This window comes from Lissotriton helveticus, chromosome 12 (assembly GCF_964261635.1).
Source record: "Lissotriton helveticus chromosome 12, aLisHel1.1, whole genome shotgun sequence".
In the NCBI taxonomy this organism is placed as follows: Eukaryota; Metazoa; Chordata; class Amphibia; order Caudata; family Salamandridae; genus Lissotriton; species Lissotriton helveticus.
The window spans coordinates 370,119,950-370,142,204 of NC_136073.1; the positions used below are offsets into that span (position 1 = coordinate 370,119,950).

Below are 22,255 nucleotides of genomic sequence, written 5' to 3' on the forward strand. Positions count from 1 at the left end.
TATGTTGCTATTAATATCATAATCGGGTTGGAGACCAAAAAAAACCAAACTTAAAGTGTATATAGGTGAAAATGAAAGTACCTCCTCCAAAAACCCACAGACTTGTCCCCAAAAATTGTTAATACTTGGACATTCAAAAAACATATGTATATCATCTGCCTCTTGTGACTTACATCTGGGACAAGGATATTGAAGTGCGGAGATCTTAGAAAGTTTCGCAGGAGACCAGTAAACCCTGTACAATGTATATAGATGATTTCTTCTCAAGTTAGAAGGTTTAATTATTTTTTGGGACATAGAGAAAGAATCTGCCCATAGTTTAACAGGATTATCCGAAACCTGAAAGATAGCGGGGTCCCATAACTTAGTAATCTCCGCCTCTTGATTGTCCTTATTACTTATGAAGATTTTGTACCATTGGGCAGTCTCCCCCTTTCTTATCGTGTTATTACTAATTAGGTCTAGAAGGAGGCTCTCATCACCAGAATCCGAAGCTTGACTTCCCCACCAAGCCGATAATTGATAGAACTTAAATCTCGTGAGGGTTCCCCCGGTTAAGCCTACCAGCGTTTCCCATTTTAGTGCTCTTGATGTATCAAGAAGGTCACCCCATTTGAGGAGACCCGCCCTCTTTAACGGAAGTGCTAACTGATCTGTCAAGCATTCGGGAGTACCAGGGGAATCCCATATCGGGGCATATGTATGATAATAATGTATGCCTAACATCCCTCTTATTTGTAGCCAGTTATGTAAAACAGCCTTCAAGAGCTTCAGTCGTACTTTTTTAAAGAATTTTTGGTCTCCAAATTTAAACGTAAAGAAGTCAACCCCGTATGGAAGATCAGACAACATGGCTCGGAAGAGTATACCATTAGAGGTGGAATCTAATTTGTTCGCTAGAAGTCTAAAATTTTTAAATTGAAAAGCATAACAGTATAGAAGTAAATCCGGGAGAGCAAGGCCACCTATTTTTAGTCCTCTCCTCAACTTCCTCCAGGCTATCCTGGGAGATTTTGTCGCCCAAATAAAGGAACCTATCCTACCCTGTAAGTTAAGAATATCTTTCTTATTGAATGTTAAAGGAATGGAATTAAAAAGGAAGGTCACCTTTGGCAAGATGATCATTTTCACCAAATTTACTCTACCGTAGATATTTAAAGGCAAAGAGTTCCATCTGGTCAAAAGTTTCCTAACCTCCTTTATCACCACATCCCAACTAGTTTTAGGAGTTTCTACCAGTTTATGATTGAGCTGTATGCCCAGATATCTCATCTTGGTTTTAGCTTCTGTGATAGGTACTGCGATATTCCAACACATGATATCGGTCTTTTCCTTATTAATGCCATACCCAGAAGCGATACCAAACTCCTCAGCAAGTTGGAATAACCTTGGAATTGCATCTAGTGGATTCGAAGTGTACAAAAGGAGATCATCTGCGTATAGAGCTGTCTTAACTGTTAAATCTCCGATTTTAAAAGGGTGAATTATAGGATCCTGTCTTAAAAGACAAACAAAGGGCTCAATATATACATCAAATAATAATGGAGATAAAGGACATCCTTGCCTCGTCCCTCTATGAATGTTTAACCAGTCTGACAGTCCACCATTCACCAGGATCCTGGCTCTCGGGCCCCCATATAAAGTTCTAATTCCATTGATGAAGACTTCTGGAAAACCAAATTTCCTCATCGCTTTCCAAAGAAAGAGCCAATTCACCTGGTCAAATGCTTTAGCAGCGTCTATTGCGACGATAGCAAGAGGCTTCTTTTTCTCTGTGGCGTAGTCTATGGCGGCAATTACTTGGAATGTGAGCTCGTTTAATTGACGGCCAGGAATGAATCCCCTCTGGTCAGGATGGATAATAGATTTTATGACATTGGCCAGTCTGGTCGCTAAAATTCCAGAATAAATTTTTAAATCGGAGTTCAAGAGTGAGATGGGGCGATAAGATTCTATCTTTTCCGGATCTTTATTCGGTTTAGCTATTAATGAAATTGTAGCGTCCAACCAGGAAGATGGTATTTGGTCTCCCTGAATGAAAATTCTATTGAATAGTTTCTGAATTGGAACTAGAATTTCTTCAATATTTGCTTTGTAAGTCTCTATTGGGAGGCCATCGGGACCTGCAGCTTTATTCCTTGCCATCTTCTTTAGTTGGAGTCTAATCTCCCCTTCTGATATGTTTTTTGCCAAAAGAGCTATGTCTGAATCTTTTAATTGTGGTAAATCATCCCAGAGCGGCAGAGTATCCAGCTCGTCCATTGAGCAGTTAATTTTTTCCGTATATAGCTCTTGGTAGAATGTTCTAGCTTCTTGCCTGATTTCGTCATCTTCAGACAAAACAACTCCAGACCCACGTTGTATCAGAGTTTTGATGTTGTTTCTAGATCTGTCCGACCTAGCTTTCCACGCAAGTAGGGACCCACACTTCTCTCCATATTCAAAATTACGTAATTTACTGACTTCCCATTTATCCTTGAGTAATTTTTCAGTTCTCGATCTAAAATTCAATTGTAAGTCTACTAATTCTTTTTCCAATTTTGGTACATTAGTTCTGTCGCCTAGAGTAGCGGAGAGAAGCTGTTCTTCTTTTATTTTAATTAACCTTAGCTCTTTAATATCCATTTCCTTATTAAGCTTCCTATTTATGATCATCTGGGAGCTGTATATTCCTCTTAGATAAGACTTGAATGCATCCCAAACAATATTCTCAGGAGCGGTTTCATCATTAAATTCAAAGAACTCTGTGGACTTTTCTTTGACTTTGATATTAAATACTTCATTTAAAAGGATAGTCCTATCCAGTGTCCACCTATATTCGGGAAAGTTTTTCTGAATATTAATATTTAATTCAACCACTGAATGGTCAGACAGGCCAATCGGAGTATAAAAGATAGAATCCGTGGTTGCTAAGAGCGATTGATCTAATAGAAAAAAATCTATTCTGGAGAACTGGTGGTATTTTTTGCTATAAAAAGAATATTGTTTTTTTGTGCCATATTTAACTCTCCAGACGTCTGACAATGTATAGTCTTTCATAATGTTCTTCAGGATCAGAAAAGATTTTTTTGGACAATTGTATCTAGACTTAGAGGTACGATCTAATGTTGGGTCTAATAACAAATTAAAATCCCCCCCTAGCACAATTGGGATTGTATACTGGATCATATATTTTTCTAATCTCTGAAGAAAAACAGGATTATCGTCATTCGGACCGTAATAAACCCCGCATAAGAGTTTAACTGAACTTATTGAGATCACCGCAGCCAACCACCTCCCTGACTGGTCTGTGGCCCAATCATGCAGTATAATACCCTTATTGACACAAAGTATTATTGCAACCCCTCTCGTTGTACCCGTCTGTTTTGAACAGAGAATCTCCTGTACCCAGTTAAGTTTAATGAATATCTTCCTACATTGATCCGCTTCCAAGTGTGTTTCTTGTAATAGGATAATGGATGCTCCAGTATTTTTTAAATAATGAGAAATGTTTAATTGCTTCTTACGACTCCCTAGCCCGTTCAGGTTCCATGAAAGAATTTTAGTAGATCTTGGTTGGGCCATCATATAATCTTACTGTCCTACTGTTGTTAACTAAAAAAAAATAGTAGCCTGCTATAACGTTTAATTTTTGAAATAAATAAAGATTTGTGACAAATGAGGATTTTTTTTTCTGATTTTCTCCCCCATCCCTCTGAACCCTTACCCCCCTCCCTCTGAGGAACCCCTCCCTGCTGATTGGCGAAATTACGCCCTATAAGGCCCTGGACCTCCTCTGCCCTACCTCTATATATGAGACATATACAAAAAGTCAGTCTCAAGTTTCCCTTATAAGCTATGTGTATACATATAAATTTATATATATATGTATATATATTTTTTTTTTTTTTTTTTTTTTGCCACACCCAAACTGGCTGAACCTTTTTTGTGCAGATTCGTCAAATTGCTTCAAAGGTATTAGCAAATGAGAAAACAGTGTTTCAGTGGACACTCTGACCTAAACATAACTGCAGTCTGCCTCTCACCAGTGTGTAGGTGACCACCTAGCTGTGTTTTTTAGTCCAAGTGTAGCATGTTTTTCATATGACAGCATCGGCTGTATCATGCCTAATACATCCTTTAGTCAGTAAATTGCTAGTTCAAGCACTTAACAGCCAAATAACTAGCTGACACCAAGTTACACTTTGCCTGATAGTCAACCACCACAATAAAGGAGTGCTGGGGGCCTTCAAGGGGATTTCATACCACACATAATCTAAGGGATACTATTTAAATTAGGAGAATTTCTTACACAAGGTGCTCTGTGAAGATGAGTGGATCCTAGGAATCTAGAAAGGGTATCTCCGAGAGGAATGAGAACAGAATTTCGTTCCCAGTGCTATTTTGTTATTTCTCAAAATTCAAGTAAACAAATATCGGCAGTTTTGCACATTTGGCAAACATACTGTACTACTGCATGCAATATTGTTGTCGTTTTCATTATAGCACGTAATCGTACCTTAAATAAGATTAATTTGGGAAATGACATTTTTTAACATCCATTATTCTTTCCAGTGGTCAACACCTACTGAAATAATTGAAAATTTCCAGTCTCAGAAGATATGGATTGCACCACCTCAGGGCTATGAATTAAGCAGAATGGCCCGTCTACCTTCACTGCGTGAACTGCATCAATTTAGTGTTGATCGTGCCTTGGAAGGATGTGAACGTTGGATGCCTTTGGTTATATTTACTTCAGATCGGTACATACAGATCTTACCAGGTGCAGTAACAATATTTGTATAAAAAAAAAATGAAGTTCTGTTCATATTGACCCCTGTATTTAAGTACTGCAGAAAAGTAACATTTTCCCCTTTTAGTTGCTAAAGGTTTTAAAAATCTGGATGTGGCGCTGGGGCTTCCAGTGTTGATACCTACATTAAGAGAGCCTTCGACATGAGGATTGCACATCTGAAATTAACTTCCATTAGTACTAAAGAAAGTTGATCTTAATGTACTAGCTGCTACAAATATTCAGCCAAGCATTGGCAAAGCCAAAGGGTCTGGTGTTCAGTGGTAGCCAGTTCTAGACTTTTGCTCTGGCTTTAACAATGCTTGCTTTATCATGGTTTTTGTTATTGTACGACTTTATTGTTGGGGAGCTGGCTCGCCTTTGGCAAAATAACAAATGAAAGGTATCTAAATATGTTTATTTGATCTCACACACAATGCTAGAGTAGTTCCTGAAGGGAATTACTTTGTTTGAGGATGGTCTCCTTGTGAAAGAGCTGAGTCCTGTCACTCACACGGAAGTTAGTCAGTGACTGAAGTACGCTGACCCACTTCTCCATCCTGTATGCTGCAGTGGTTCGAAGAAAAATAGGATTGTTTCAAGAACAGGCGAGTGGAAGAGGACTGTCTGAAGACCCTATAAGTATCTACTACTTATAATGTTGATAACATCAATAGGTTTAGGCTAACACCAGACTTAAAAAGGACAAGTCTGTTCCAGCAGGCAATTCTATAGGTACCCATCACTACCAAGATGTGGTTAAAAAGGTATTTTGGGGGGGCGTGGCTAGCAGCCAACGATGGCGGCCGCAGCTTAGAGAGGCTCCCGAGCGGTGGTGGCTTCCCGCATTCATCCGACATACTAATCCGGTAGTTGACAGTGCCAGAAGGGGTGGATTGGACCCGGAGTCCTAGCAGCATCCAGCGAGGCAATTTTGAGGCGGAACCGGCGAGTCTGCAGACCCAGGGCGCTTGACGGGGCCTGAGGAGAGGTGGGGCCTGACAACAGCCTGAAAGCAGCGGAGCTACAGTCGCCTTGGGTCCGACCGGAAGTGGACTCTCGGCGGCCGCAATTGGCCGGAAGTGCCGGCTCGTCGGCAGTGTTGCCCAGGCGGCCGTGACCTTCTCCCCGGGAGCCCGGTGGCACGGGCGGAGCTCCGCGACCTCCGGCGGCGGCCGAGGGGGGCCGTGGAAACAGACCAGAGGACTCGTCCTACGCCGCAGGTTGCGAAAACGAGGCCGCCATTTTCAGCGCTGGACGCGCATCACATCCCTGCAGCAGCGGCGGGCCGGGGTCCCGGGTACTTGAAGGGGACTCAGCGGCCTCCATTGACTCGCCCTCGGTGGCGGACGGCCGGCGGCGGCCGTGAGCGGTGGGGGCTGGACGATCTACCCCCCCCTTCCTAATACGACTTTGACCAAGGCGGGAAGATCATCGGCGATATACACGCCAAGGGGGACGCCTCATGTCGGCGGCACGCGGGGTCACGCCCGGGAACCTATCTGGACCCACAGCGCCCCGCTGCCCATAGGAGCTGTGATCAACGAGTCTTGACCGGTGGTGGGGGAGAGGGACCGCGCCGCTTGCCGTTTGTGGGCGCGGCGCCCTGCATTGCCCTGCGTGGCGACTGTGGAAAGGGCCAGCATTCACGGGCACGAGAGGAGTCGCTGGCTATCCTCACGGCAGACCTTACATTTAGGAGGGTGTCCGGCCTGCCCTGACCCGGGCACAAACTGAATCATGACACACAGAGGCCCCCGTCAGAATGCCACCCAGGCCAAGCTGGACAAATTCGCCTATGAAAGACACTCTCCACCCCAGGAACAACGCAAGGCGGCGGGGAAAACGACGGAGACGGAGGGGGCCAAAAAGGCCACTATAGAGGACGTATTGGCTGCGTTGGCGCAGGTACAAGCAACAGTGGGAGCCACGGCTACCGAGGTCACCTTGATCCGGGCAGACCTCCACAAAATGTCCGAAAGGGTCAAACAGGTAGAGGTTGTCACCAAATCCTTGGTCGAAGATGTCTCCGAACTGCAGACGGCAATGGAGCGACTTGTGGAAAAGTAAATTTTGCCATGTTATATGTGCCTACGTGTTCCCCATGTTATGTCATATGTGCATGATCGATATGCATGTATTCCCTTCTGATCGATTAAAGACGCAATTACAGTTGTGTCCATCTCTAGTATGTCAGTTCCCAGTTCTTCGTGAATACAACGAGTATTAGGCCTATGTAAAGCTACGTTGCCACGTTTTACAGTGTGCACGTTAATTCATTGAATTGTCCCCGTTTCTAGGCCTCAAAAGGGCCCGGACTCAGATTCAGCTCCTGTCTCCTGAACCCTCTCCGAGGAGCGATACAGCCCCCACCTGTATCCCTGACCCTTCACTTACTTCATGCCTCGCAGTGCCCGGCTCGGCCTGGCCCTGCCTCCAGTCTGCCAAGAGTATGTTATGATTCTAGTTATCAGTCACGCCCTCCTTCTTTGCATTCCTAAGCTACTGAATCGCATCAATAGTTTCCGTTATGGTCTAGCCTTTATGTCTCCATGTAAGAGAAATACTGTATTAATATTCATAGAATATTCCTCGCACACGCACTACATGTAGAATTATGCATGCACCAGTCTTAATGTCTGTTAGCCTTTGCCCTGATAACTTTTGGATTCTATCAACATGTTCTCTAAACATCAGATACTAGATAGGCCCTGGGTACATGTCGCTCCGACACTCCAGACTTTAGTCTCCTCTTCTAGCGCAGAAGTCATAGCCCCCCAGTTCTCCTAGTAACACGTCATTGTCAGTTTGCGCGCACCACTAGGTTAGAGGTCCCAGCTGCTCAGGTAGCCCCCTCCATGTTTCCGCCCCATTTATGACATATTCTGTTACGTTTACATCACATGTCTATGTATACGCCCTGTACACACCTCTTGTTACACCCACTTTATGCCTTATCTTTCGCGACTGCTACAAACGCCGCCTACTGCTACGCCTACTGTATTGAATACAATGTATTTTGTTTAACTATGTATACTGTCACTGTTATTAAAAGTTTGCTAGCCATTCCCAGATCCTGCCCCGGCAGCTGTCGGGCCCTGCCATCCCATTCCCATGCAGGCTGTCCTGTTCCAGTCCTTTTATGCCTGATTAAAGCCTGTCAACTCCAGCTACCTCGAATCTTGACTCTTATTTATTGAGCTATCTGTTTATATTGTATCCAGTCAAAAATAGATCCGGTAATTAATTATTTATTTACCACATAATGGCGCCCGAATAGGGACTTGCCCTTTCCCCACGCGCCGGAGAAGCCACGCAGGCCCCCTGATCCTCTGCAGCCGTGACGGAACCATACCGTGCACGTGCAGATATTTCTGCTTCAAGTATCCCTCAGGCCCACGGAGGAGACGGAGGTTGCGGTCCAGCGTCCAGACGAGGCGGTGGAGGAACGCGGCGAGTCCCGACCAGAGCCCAAGCCGAGAGTCCAAGGTCCGAGGTATCCGGAGGCCCACCTGTAACTGAAGTCCGAAGTTCGTCCGTCCGTCGTCGTAGCAGTCCAGTCCAGTCCGAGGCCTTCCGTTCTTGCTGCCCGGTGAGTACCGTTGCTGGGGTAGTATCTAGACAGGGTCAATTAATTTGTCTCTGGTCCATGGGTTTGGGTACACAGATCCAACACAAAGTGTCCACCTAGGTGGATGCGGGTCCTGACGTGTCTCTTTATGAGACCGGTAAGTTTCGTACTGTTTTAGCAGTGCATCTAGTCATTCTAGTAAGTTCTGCTCTCGAGAAATTCATGTATTTCTGTTTTCAGTATTCCAGGTAGTATTTTGTCCGAACTGTTATTTTAAATGTTATTTCATGTGTTTTCAATGTCGTGGTATGAATGATTCGTTTTCAAGTTATTAGTGTGTTTATTGTGTATTGTATTTTGTGTCCAGACTCCAGCCTTAGTCATGCCTCTGTTCTCAAAGTTACGTCAGTTAAGAACTAGAAAAGGTCTGCTCGAGGAAGCAGTTCCTGTCCCGCCTAGGGACAGTCCAGGTCATTTTATGTATCATAAACATGGCATAAGTGCCATATTATATCTAGATCTATGGGTGGAGTACACCAAACAATTAGAGGAAAAGTATAGATGGCCCGTATCAGGTACGTGGGATGCCGAGTGCATCATGCGAGTAGAAGAAGCATTATGGAAAAAGAAAGCCAGACAGTCCCAGAAAGATGCCATCGAGTTATGGCGCAAAGAATCTCATAAAAGAACAGAAAAAGAAATCAGAAAGTCAGAATTAAGTAGAGAATCCTCTGAAAGAGCCCAAGAAAGGGAATTAATCGAAGTAGGTGAACGAGTTAAAGCCGAACAGTCGGACAGACAGAGAAATGCCCTCATTAAGGGTATGTATCCTCTTCTTGCCGAGGGCTTGTCGAAAGCAACCCCGGAAGCACCATGTAATTTTCCGCCGCCATTAGTTCCGATTAAGCTACGTCACAAACCGACCGCAGCTGATATTTTTCTCTCGTCCTATTTGGACGACACAGTCCCAGAATATGCGAATCCTGCTCCGCCAGCTCCAGTAAATAATGTAGTTCCTGTTCCTCCAGCCACCGGGGCACCTGTTACGGTACCCCCGGTCCAGCCTACAGTACAAGTACCCGCTACATCGGTCACTCTGCCAGCACGAAGAGTATCAGTCGACGATTCCAGTTTAGGGGCCGCGGGGGGAGGTCCTCCTGGTACCCCGCCGCCACACAAACGTGTAACGTCAGTCGAGTTACATGAACGTGCGTTACAGCGTACGCCCAAATATCAGTCCGTTGCAGATATCAGACGAGCTCTTACCGAATACCGTTATGATCCAGTCCCAGGCGATGATAATATGGTTATATATTCATTGCGTGTAAGACGGGTGACCGAGTATTTGGACACCCTACCGAATATGAAAGAAGATCTAGACAGAATATATCGTTTCATCCGTACAGGAGACGATTCAGAAAGTATTGGTGAAATCATGTCTCTAAGGAAAGCTGAGACCCAGCTCATGCTATTAAAGTTTCTAATCAATTGTTTAGTAAGGGAACAAGATTGTCCGACTAAAGATCCGACCGAAATGAAAGTCCTGACAAGGTGGAGTGATAATATAGCCGAGGGTAGACACAGGACACTCAGTTGTATAGAGAGTATGTACAAGAAAATTCGTAAGGAAATAATAAGGTTACACGAGAAACGCAAAGCAGCACAAGTAAGCGAGAAAGAAAACGACTCTTCTACTGAAGAGGTAGACGACGAGAATCCTACCAGAATAGCGTATGTAGGTAAAACTAGACTTCCCGACCGACATTTACGCCTAGAACACAAGAAAGTTTTTCATCTTCCAGCACCAGAACAAGATTCTCTGGAACAAGTATTTCAAGCTACCGATCACATTCTGAAATCACGAATCGGTTATAGTGAACTTAGTACCATGCATGAACAAGAACTAGCCCGATCAGCAGTCCGATGGACTACTGATTCTACCACTTTTCCAGACGAAATAGTGGCACAAATGTTTCTGAAACTGCCCCCAGCCGAGCAGCGACTGGTGGGTATGTATATGATCCAGCACCTCATTACACTGTATGAGGGACAACATTCTGATCCAGGTCCGTTACATGATGTTCTGAACGAGTTACTCCAGTATAGATGGAAAGGTTTAGGTACCGATTTAATTAGTGTTATTCTAGAACAGCGCCACAAATATAGAACGTTTCTGAATCCACATTTTGTTCACGTCTCACCCCCAGAAAGTAAACCATTTTACATAGATAGACAGCATCCGTTACGAGAAGTACATCCAGTTAGGACACCGGGTGGTGAAATGCAACGAGTATTTGTTTACACCCCTATTACAAAGATGGAACTCTTAGAGATGAAGAAATTAATTCCCTGTCACGACAAAGATCCAGCAGGGTTCCATCGAGAATTAAAAGACATGCTCCGTATGGGAGAATACACGTATCCAGATATCATTAAAATGCTAAAAGTCCTGTTGCCCGCAGGGGTATATGAAAAACTCAAGGAAAAAGAATGGGAGGTGGGAGAGAAAAAGATTGATTGGACAGCTCTAGAAGCTGAAGATAAAATACGAGTACCAGGTATCGGTCTAGGGGGTAAAGTTAAAGAATTGCCCGAGTTATTGATTCAGGTTTTGCCTAGATTACTAGCCACGAAAAAGGAAGATTGGGATGCAATCTCAGCATGTAAACAGAAACAGGATGAAGATACTAGTGATTTTTATTCTAGATTCGAAAAATGTTTCATTATCAACAGTGGTCTGAAGACAGGTAGCGAGTCAGACCCTCATCTTTTTGTTACTAAACTAGTCGAGAATTCAAGTCCACAAGTTAAAAATCGAGTTTTGAAAGTCGAAAGTACTTGGCAAGCTAGTACCCCGTCACAAATGTTACAGATGCTCCAGTATCACCAGAATAGAATCAGGGAAGAGCAAGAACACGAAAGGAGACGTATGAAAGACACGAAAATGAAAGTACTAGTTGCACAATCTGTTCCACAAGACAGTCAGAAGAGGGGTCCGAATCAAGCCAGTCATCCTGCAGCTCCCGTTAGAGGGACATGCAATTATTGTAAACAGCCAGGTCATTTCATAAACGAGTGTGCAGTTCTGAAACACAACATAGCTACTGGAAAAACTAAAGAAAGGCCACGTCCGCCTAGACAAGAACAAGTTTCACAGACTTCTCAGTCACCACAGAATGCACAACAGACAGTTCGAGCACCGCAGCCTATTGCTGCAACACAGCATGTTACACAACAGATGTACCAGTATGCCCAGACAGAGTATCCAGAGTATCAACCGTATTCATGAAACAGCCTAGAGAGGGAGGTAGGCTTGCCTCTCATCGAGATACCTGTAGATCAAGAGGGTCCCTATGTACACAGTCAAGTATTAGGGAAAGACAGAAAGTTTTTGATTGATACAGGGGCAAGTAGGACTACTATCAGTCATGACGAGGTTCCAGGGGCTCCGCTCTCAGGCTCTAGAAATGTTTCCCTTGGATTTTCAGGAAGCCTATTGTAAACGAGATTTCAAAGCCAGTTACTCTAGAAGTTGGTCCATTGTCCCGAACTACTGATTTGTTACTTACGAAGTCATGTCCAGAAAATTTGTTGGGTATTAAAACGTTAAAAGAATTAGGTGCAGTTATTTGCTGTTCCCCAGAAGGAATACGTTTGTTTTTAAGAGACTTTAAAGGTCACTATGTATTACGTGATTTTGATCCAAGATTGTCAAATGTACCGCAGCATTTATGGGCGCAAGGTCCAACTGATGTAGGTTTTATGCAAATCACACCCCATCGTGTGACTCTCAAGCAAGGTATAGTCTTGCCACGAATCAGACAGTACAGATTGCCACCTGAGGCTGTAGCAGCCTTATCCAAAATTATTGACGAGCTCATTGCTCAAGGAGTGGTTGTAGAAACTGACTCCAATGTATGTAATTCTCCTATCATTCCAGTCATGAAACGTACTGATCCAAATGCACTTCCAGTATATCGATTAGTGATTGACCTCCGAGAACTTAATAAATGTATCATTCCCCAGTATCCAGTAGTCCCAGATATTTCATCCCTATTGACAGCCATTGATTCTGAAGCCACGTTCTTTACTGTCATCGACCTCAAGAACGCGTTTTTCAGTGTCCCCATTCATCCAGACAGCCAGTACCTTTTCGGATTCTGTTTAAATGGAAGGAGCTATAAATTCACACGAGCTCCTCAAGGTTTCACAGAAAGTCCTAGTATTTACAGTCAAGCACTTAAAAGACAACTAGACAATATTCATATGCCAACTGACACTGCCCTGCTCCAGTATGTCGATGATCTACTGATAACAGCCCGTTCTGAACGTGACTGCGAACGTGCGTCACTTACAGTCCTGTATTTCCTAGCCGAGATGGGGCACAAGGTGTCCCCTTCGAAGCTTCAGTTCTGTGTCCAGCAAGTGATCTACTTAGGCCACTTGCTGTCCAAGTGGGGTAGGCAGTTGACACCAGACCGTATCCAGTTAATAGCGAGTCTTCCACAGCCAAAGACACAGAAGGAGGTACGTGCTTTTATTGGCCTCACTTCTTACTGCAGACAATGGATTCCTCAGTATGCATTTCTAGCTAAGCCACTGATACAGTTAACGACACAGGAGGCAGCCGTATCGACTGTCCTCCCTTGGACATCTGAACATACACTTAGTTTTAATGAATTAAAGAAAGCCTTATGCCAAGCACCTGTTCTAGCTACACCAAACTACAGTAAGCCTTTTACACTTTTTGTCACAGAACGTAATGGTACTGCATTATCTGTTCTCACACAAGATCAAGCAGGACAATACAAGCCCTGTGCTTATTTTTCTAGCACATTAGATCCAGTAGCCCAGGCTTTGCCTGCGTGCCTCAAGTCAGTTGCAGCCACAGCTCTAGCAATCAGACAAAGTGATTCCATAGTATTAGGACACTCCCTGACAGTACAAGTTCCACACTCTGTGGAAGTTCTTTTAAACCGAACACAGACTCAGCACTTGACAATTGCACGTTTAACAGGTTATGAACTGACACTGTTCCAGCCACACATAGAAATCAGACGCTGCAACATTCTAAATCCTGCTACACTGTTACCGTCAGTTACTTCAAATCCTGCCACTCATGACTGTGTGGAAGTCATTAACACTATGACCAAGCCAAGACAAGACCTGACAGACATTGCATTACCTAATCCCGACCTGACACTTTATGTGGATGGTTCATGTATGAGAACTAGTACAGGAGAACTAGTAGCCGCGTATGCAGTGACTACTGACACTGAAGTTATTGAGACACACCGTATTGACACCCTGTCTGCTCAAGCAGCAGAGCTAGTTGCTCTGACCCAAGCCTGCATACGTGCCAAGAACCTGAAAGTAAACATATATACAGATTCACGTTACGCATTCGGAGTTGTACACGACTTCGGAGTACTCTGGCAGGAGAGAGGTTTCATGATTTCTCATGGAACCAAGATTCAGCATGGTCTCCTCATTCAAGCTCTGTTAGATGCAATACATTTACCGACAGCTATTGCTATCATGAAGTGCAAAGCACATACGAAAGTCACTGACATCATTTCCCAAGGTAATGATCTAGCCGATCGAACAGCCAAGCTTACAGCTCAGACACCAGACATTCCAGTTAACAAGACACAGACATTCATTCCAGAACAGACTACATGTATGACGGTTAAGGACCCTACACAAGATGTCATAGACATACAGTTACATGCCACTCCCGAAGAAATCAAGAAATGGTCCGAACAAGGAGGGGTCCAGACAGATCAAGGATGGGTGACGAAGGGAAAAGCCACATGGTTTCTCCCCGACTCTATGGTTCAAGTCATTATCAATACCGCACATAGTCCAGCACATCTAGGAGAAAAAGCTATGTTAGACAGTATACAGAACCTTTGGTTCAACAAGCATTTACGAGCTGCAGCCAAGCAGAAAGTCCGTACCTGTATGATATGTTGCCAGTTCAATCCAGGTAAAAGTGTCCCGGTGGAACAAGGTGGATTCCAACCTCCTGACCACCCTTTTGAAGTCCTCCAGATGGATTATATTCAGATGGAGCGATGTCGAGGTTTCAAGTATGTCCTCGTAGTTGTATGCGCTTTGTCCAGGTGGACAGAAGCATATCCAGTCCCAGATTACACAGCCGCGACCACTGCCAAGCAGTTGGTTCGTGAATTCTTCCCCCGTTATGGACTCCCTAGGGTCGTGTATTCTGATAACGGCCAGCCATTCTCATCTGAGTTAATGAAACATGTTTCCCTTTTGTTAGGGTACCAGTGGAAGTTCCATTGTGTGCGCCATCCTGAAGCAGCCGGTCTCGTAGAGAGACATAATCAGACCCTGAAAATCCGTATTGCTAAGACATGTAAAGAGAAAGGTGTAGACTGGCTAGTTGCCCTGCCAGTTGCATTATTCTACATGAGAATGGTCGCACATTCCAGATCAGGTCTGTCCCCTTATGAGGTCGTATTCGGCCGCCCCCCAAACATGTGGGGTACACCTAGACCCCGCAGTATTACAGATGTTTCCAGTAATATGTTGACAGATTACCTAGCTTCCTTGATGTCTGCCCTACACTCCTGTCGTTCACAGGTTGCCGCCGCATTTCCAGACAATACCGAGGTGAAACCGCATGAAATAATTCCAGGAAGCCTCGTATTGGTCCGCAATTTTGATCGTTCAAGTCCGCTGGAGCCTCGCTGGAAGGAGCCGAAACTAGTCCTTCTGACCACCCGCACGGCCGTGAAGTTGGAGGGCCGCAAGGGTTGGGTCCATCTGTCGCATATCAAGAAATTCCATGGAATCCGAAAAAAGACTTTTAATGACAATTCCAAAGACTGTTCCATTTCGAAAGACTGCCTGAAACCAGACATTAATTTGAATCCCGAACTGAAAGTTCCTCTGTTAGAGAAAACTCCGCAGCAGGAGTATAAGTTAAAGCTCCGGTCTAGTAAAATAAGTCAGCCAGTTTAATTGTCTAAGTCCCCCTCGGGTGAAACGGTTAGACAGGTATCTGACATGTATGAGATAGACCCCCATAGTGAGAGAGTTAGTCAAAACTCTATCAGATGTATCGTTTTTCTAAGTTTCTTATTGTTTCTAAGTTTAATGGTTACCTGCACAAGTTATGCATTACATTTATGTTTTCCAATTTCACATGTAAATAAGTTTTCTAATGCTACAGTAGAGCACACATTTAGTGATCTGCCTCCTCACGAGCTATCCTATCGTCTTGCTATGCGTAATAATACATTTATAAGAATGTTACACTATTCACACCGGACCAGCAATGCCACTAATTGTTGGGTGTGTGGTCGACTCCCCCCTTTCCAGACACCGAAGGGAGTTCTGCCACTCTTTCCCTATCCGTTTTCACATAATGGTTCGTGTGGAGCATGGTCCACGTTAACGTCATCTTCAAATGATATGTCCCTTCTGAACAGAACATGTTTTCCAGACAAGCAAGGTCTCTCCCATAGAACAGGGTTAGATCTAGAAAATGAAGTATATGATTTAGGTAATTATTCTTCGAATTTCATGGTCCTGAATGTTCAGTCCGATACTACTCCAGATTTGCCTGCTATTTCAGTACTGCCAGTCAAAGGCGAATTATGTGTCAGAAAGAATGGTTCCGCACATGTAGGACATAGTGATTGTACTATTATTGTCAAGTATAGTGACAGTGGGAAATCTATTTTCAAAGCCTCACGTCATTCTTATTTTGTTTGTGGTCAGACCGCATATGTTCGTCTGCCCCTCGATTGGGATGGAACATGCTACATTGCCTTCCTACTGCCACCAGTTTTTCTAGCCCCATCTGATTATCATAGAAACACACATCTAGTACACGTCAGACATAAAAGGGAGATCGAGTCCCCGATTGTCGATCAAACTGAAACTGCTCTAGAACAGTATACAGACTTCAATAGAGGTTTCTTCTTATTTATAGGACCTATCCAGAATAGTAAGTTAATACGTAGGTTAACCAGAACCCTTGAAGCAGTAGTGAATGAGACTACTTCTGCTCTAGGTAACTTAACCGAAGAGCAATCTGCTATGAGATTTGTCGTGCTCCAAAATCGTCTCGTTCTTGACGTCATACTGGCCGATAGAGGAGGAGCATGTAGAGTCATCGGATCTAGTTGTTGCATTTTCATTCCTAATAACGCGCCGTCTGTTTATTCAGCTATAACCAGACTTCATAAAATTGCCCACCAGTTACACCAGAATCCAGGCACCTGGACATGGTCCGGTTGGCTCTGGAGTATCATATCTGCCTGGGGATGGAAAGTATTGTCATTCCTAGGTATAGCAGTAATGATCATATTCAGTTGCTGCCTCTGTATACAATGTGGCCCTGCGATTTGCGGCATTTGTGCTACCTCTTGTATTCCTAGTCCTAAGTCCCGTTCCAAGACAATTCGAGACGAACAAATGATGCTATATGAAATGATAGATGGTATCATGAATATTGATGTTTCCTGATGGAAACGTAGGGCACAAGGAGGGAATGTGGAAAAGTAAATTTTGCCATGTTATATGTGCCTACGTGTTCCCCATGTTATGTCATATGTGCATGATCGATATGCATGTATTCCCTTCTGATCGATTAAAGACGCAATTACAGTTGTGTCCATCTCTAGTATGTCAGTTCCCAGTTCTTCGTGAATACAACGAGTATTAGGCCTATGTAAAGCTACGTTGCCACGTTTTACAGTGTGCACGTTAATTCATTGAATTGTCCCCGTTTCTAGGCCTCAAAAGGGTCCGGACTCAGATTCAGCTCCTGTCTCCTGAACCCTCTCCGAGGAGCGATACAGCCCCCACCTGTATCCCTGACCCTTCACTTACTTCATGCCTCGCAGTGCCCGGCTCGGCCTGGCTCTGCCTCCAGTCTGCCAAGAGTATGTTATGATTCTAGTTATCAGTCCAGCCCTCCTTCTTTGCATTCCTAAGCTACTGAATCGCATCAATAGTTTCCGTTATGGTCTAGCCTTTATGTCTCCATGTAAGAGAAATACTGTATTAATATTCATAGAATATTCCTCGCACACGCACTACATGTAGAATTATGCATGCACCAGTCTTAATGTCTGTTAGCCTTTGCCCTGATAACTTTTGGATTCTATCAACATGTTCTCTAAACATCAGATACTAGATAGGCCCTGGGTACATGTCGCTCCGACACTCCAGACTTTAGTCTCCTCTTCTAGCGCAGAAGTCATAGCCCCCCAGTTCTCCTAGTAACACGTCATTGTCAGTTTGCGCGCACCACTAGGTTAGAGGTCCCAGCTGCTCAGGTAGCCCCCTCCATGTTTCCGCCCCATTTATGACATATTCTGTTACGTTTACATCACATGTCTATGTATACGCCCTGTACACACCTCTTGTTACACCCACTTTATGCCTTATCTTTCGCGACTGCTACAAACTCCGCCTACTGCTACGCCTACTGTATTGAATACAATGTATTTTGTTTAACTATATATACTGTCACTGTTATTAAAAGTTTGCTAGCCATTCCCAGATCCTGCCCCGGCAGCTGTCGGGCCCTGCCATCCCATTCCCATGCAGGCTGTCCTGTTCCAGTCCTTTTATGCCTGATTAAAGCCTGTCAACTCCAGCTACCTCGAATCTTGACTCTTATTTATTGAGCTATCTGTTTATATTGTATCCAGTCAAAAATAGATCCGGTAATTAATTATTTATTTACCACAGACTGCAGACGGACAACAAACTGCTTCGTGACAAGCTGGATGACCAGGAAGGGCGCTCTCGGCGCAACAATGTCCGAATTTTGGGGGTACCGGAATCGGAAGACACGGGGGCGATGGACCTCTATGTGGAGGAAATGATCAAAACCAGGCTCCAACCTAAGGGGCTGTCAAATTTCTTCTCGGTGGAGCGGGCCCACAGGGTGCCGGGGGGAAGCCTAAGACTGGAGGACCACCTCGGCCAATATTGGCAAGGCTGTTCAATTTCAGAGACCGCGACGCCATCCTGCAGGCCGCAAGAGTGGCACCGGCCATCCAGATCCAAAACTCAAGAATAGCGTTCTTCCCGTATTACACGGCGGAGGTCGCCAGGAGGAGGAGGACGTTTTTGGAAGTAAAAAAAACATTGCGGGAAAAGGAACTTCAATATTCAATGCAATTTCCAGCCCGATTGCGAGTTGTAGCGGACAAGAAAGTGTGGTTTTTCGACAACCCGGACGCAGCCCGGGACTGGTTGGAGGGTTGGCGTACCGTGGACCGACAGCGGAAACCGCCCAGACAGCATCACGACCGCGGAGGGAACAGCGGGACAGGCTCACAGTCATCCGGTCGAGGAGGAGCAGAGGGATCGCCCTCGCATGGATCTGCAGGAGCTGGCGGTGAGGAATGACCCCTACTCGGACAATGGCCTCGGTGAAGACTGCTGATCGTCGACACATTATTCAGTAGCTGCATTTGGACTCTGGCGACACTACCCCGAAAGCACGCAGGGATGCCGCCTGCTCGGGGAGACACTCTCCCCCTTACACGCAAGTACTCTGGTTGTGGGATGGGTAAAGCGCTCTGCTCAGTTGGGGAGGCGGGCAGTTGAAAGTCCGTTAGGCAGGGATGCAGGGAGGGGGAGTTGGGGGGAGGGATGGTTCTGTTAAAGTTAGGAACACACTTACACGGTCAAGAGAGGTAACCAGACTTCCATTTGAATCTGGACAAGGCGAGAGAAGCAAGCAAGGGGGTATGGCTCCCAGCAGAGCCTTGAACAGAGGATCAACCCTAGGTGGGAGGGAAGGACGGGTGGATGGGGCCCCCATGAGCTCCTCCGGATCCTTCAGGGGCAATTGTACGCCCGACACCCGGGCAGCACTTCCCCATTGTTGCACCATTAACTCCAGAGTATCCAATGGCGGATGTTTTAATTCCTGAGCGGAGTGATGTGGCTGTGGAGACACAATGCCCGGCTTTGCGTATCATGTCCTTGAACGTGAGAGGGCTGGGGGACAAGGTTAAACGGGGGCTGGTCCTTACCGCGATTAGGAGACAGAAACCCATGATAGCACTACTGCAGGAAACGCATTTAACAGGGGGAGCGGTTAAGGCCTTAGATAGACGAGGCTACAAGATGATAGTCCATTCGGATTTCACGTCCGGCTCCAGAGGGACCGGTATCCTGCTACAGAAAAACACACGATTTATCCCCCTAATCACAAAAACTGATGACCAAGGCTGTTTCGCAGCCCTGCAGGGGCAGTGGGAGGGGAAACTTCTCAACCTGGTTTCGGTGTACATTCCACCGGCGTTGCACTCAGTACACCTCCCTAAATTGGGTGATTTTATTCTGACTCTCCCTGAAGGGGAGGTTATCCTTGGAGGGGATTTTAACGCGATTCTGGACACACAACTCGACAGGTTCCCCACACAGGCCCCCACGGGAGGGATCCCCCGCCTTCAACAATTCTTAACGGCCATAGGCCTGTGTAGGAGAGTAGGGTCTGCAATCCTATGATCACCCAGATTTTTGCTTTTTGCTGCACTGGTTTACGACTTTCCCTGGCTGTGGGCCTGCTAATCAGACCCACAGCCTAGCTGTTCTCTCTATCCAAATTGTACTCAGGTACTGAATTGGCACTGGGCCCTCTCCAAGTCCCTGTACTCAGGGCTGAGGTGCACCCAGAAGTCTCCCAGGGGCTGAAGCATGTATTGTGCCACCCCTGGATTGACTAACTAAAACTGACACAACTGGCTGCACGACAGCTGGGGCAAGGTGGTGTACTCACCCTTTGCTTTAGATATAGTATACCTATATCTAACCCTAAAATGGACACACAGATCTCCTATCAGTCACTCCTATGGCAGGCCTTAACAATCCTGAAGGCAGAGTGCTTGGAATCGTGTGAGATGGTGCTCTGGCATGAGCTGAGCCTGTCTGCGGCTTTCGGGATCCATCCCTTAGCCGTTTCCATGATATCGCATACCATATACTCTTAAGTGCATTATAATCCTCGCGGTTATGTGCCAACTCTGGTATCGCTTTATCAAAACATGTCGAGTAAGGTGTCATACGAATTGGAATACTAACCCCTCGCCAATTCTGGCGACGGGGTTAGCATTCCACCCTTCTAGAGGGACACGACATGCATGTAACCTATAACCCGGTTAAAAGTCAGACAGAGCCTTAGCATCCACAAAATGGATGCTGCCACCGAGACACAAGTCTGCCCTCCTGCTGCTGGGAGTCCTCCCAGAGCAGGAGATAAGGACAAAGGGTTTCCTGCCAGGGGCGGTGCCAGCACCGTCCCAGACAGGGTTTTGTGTATTGTAGGTAGGCAGGGCTTTAGAGGAAGGTGACTGCACGTGGCACCCCGGTGCTCACTGTGCATAGGCTGGCTGGAACCAGTTCCAGGGTCACTCCAGACCCTGTGCTGGGGAAAAGCCCGCCAAGGAAGTGGGTGTAACCACCCCCCTCCTAGTCCCACCCATAGGGCAGGACTTAGTCGCGTGCCAGCCCCTTTTTACAGGATAAAGGTAGGAACTGGCCCCCTTCCAAATCAGATCATCTTTGAATCCTGAAACTACTTTCTGCGAAAGGAACTCAAGACTTCTTCCTAAGATTTCTCCCTTGTGACTAAGGAGTAGTCACCCTGCACCCGCAGGCACCATCTAAGAACACTGCGGTCTGCTGCAAGTCCTTCCTCCGGAATCCGACTGCCCAGCTCGACGAGAACCGGCTTCCCTGGCACCTCTGACCTCTACCTGCATCATCAGTCACGCTGAGATTCGTGGGTGTGACGAGACCTCGAGGGACCGGCCATCTTCAAGACTGCACGACTTCTTTCCAGCAAGCCCGCCGAGTGAATTCCTGGTGAGTGCTTTGGGGTCCGAGAAGCCCCCACCCTGAGCAGCTCCAGCACCGAAGAGCAGCCCCCCAGCATCTCCACGATCTGCGTGGGGCCCTTCTGCTTTTTACTGCTCACCGCGTTGTTTGGCTACTAGCCCGCTGGCTTGTGGCCTTCCTGACGACGCCCGACGACATTTCTGCTGCTGGTCTGGTTGCTCCAGACTGGCCCTTGCTTCCCTCCATCGGAGAAGTACCCTGGACCCTCCTGGTCCACTCAAGACGCCATTTTAGGTCCACCGCGTGGGCCTTGCATTTGCCAAGACTTGTTGCCCAATCCTGGGTCCAGCGACGTCGACAGCAAGAACCTTCGTGGGACAGCTCGCACCTCCATCCTGGTCGCCGACAACGCCTCCTGGTCCGAGAGACTGCAGAGCCCAGCAGCGCCCACTCACCTGACTGCGGTGACTTCGCCCGGTGCCATCCTGGTGCCCACTTAATCACTGGCTAGTGATTCAAGAACTTGGTCCCCTCTGTTTTCAGGTTTTCTTCTTCCTTGATCCAGGCTTGGATCCATCGAACTTTCCTTCACTGGTCGCCTGCCAGCAACTTCTTCCTTCCAGGCTCCTGGTCCGGCAACGAGATCCCCGACGTCTTTTCAGACCTATGCAGCTGCAGCCCCTGGGCTAGGTAACTTCGGCACTTCGGTGTCCCAGCATAGCCTCACTATCCTAGGGTCAGGATCCACTGTCGTTTTCTTCCTACCAGGTCGGGTTCGCCCGTGAACACTAACTTTGCCTTTACTAGCCTCCATAGACTTTGTCCCGCATCCCGCGTGAGAGTGCACACTCTGCACCCGAGTCCCCTAGGTCTCCTAGTAGTAATCTAACGATTCCCTAGTCAAGTCCTAGCGATTCCAAAGCCTATTAGAACTGTTACTTACCTGCTAGTAATTCGCATTCCACTTTTAAAGTATATGGTTTTTCGTGCCCCTCGGGCATTTGTGTATAACGTGCTAACTTAAGTATTTTCATAAGAGTTTTGTTGTGTGCTTAGCACCCTGTCCTCATAAA

The 22,255-nt window shown here is 46.0% G+C and overlaps 1 protein-coding gene across 3 annotated transcripts in view; it reads left to right on the forward strand.

Moving 5' to 3' along the window:
• LOC144797804 (acyl-coenzyme A diphosphatase NUDT19-like) overlaps positions 1-22,255 on the forward strand; it is a 207,627-nt gene that overhangs the window by 138,017 nt on the left and 47,355 nt on the right. For all 3 annotated transcript variants that reach the window (XM_078668592.1, XM_078668590.1, XM_078668591.1), the window contains exon 3: positions 4,555-4,762. In XM_078668592.1, the coding sequence (XP_078524718.1) occupies positions 4,555-4,762 (208 nt within the window). The remainder of the gene's footprint in view (positions 1-4,554; positions 4,763-22,255) is intronic.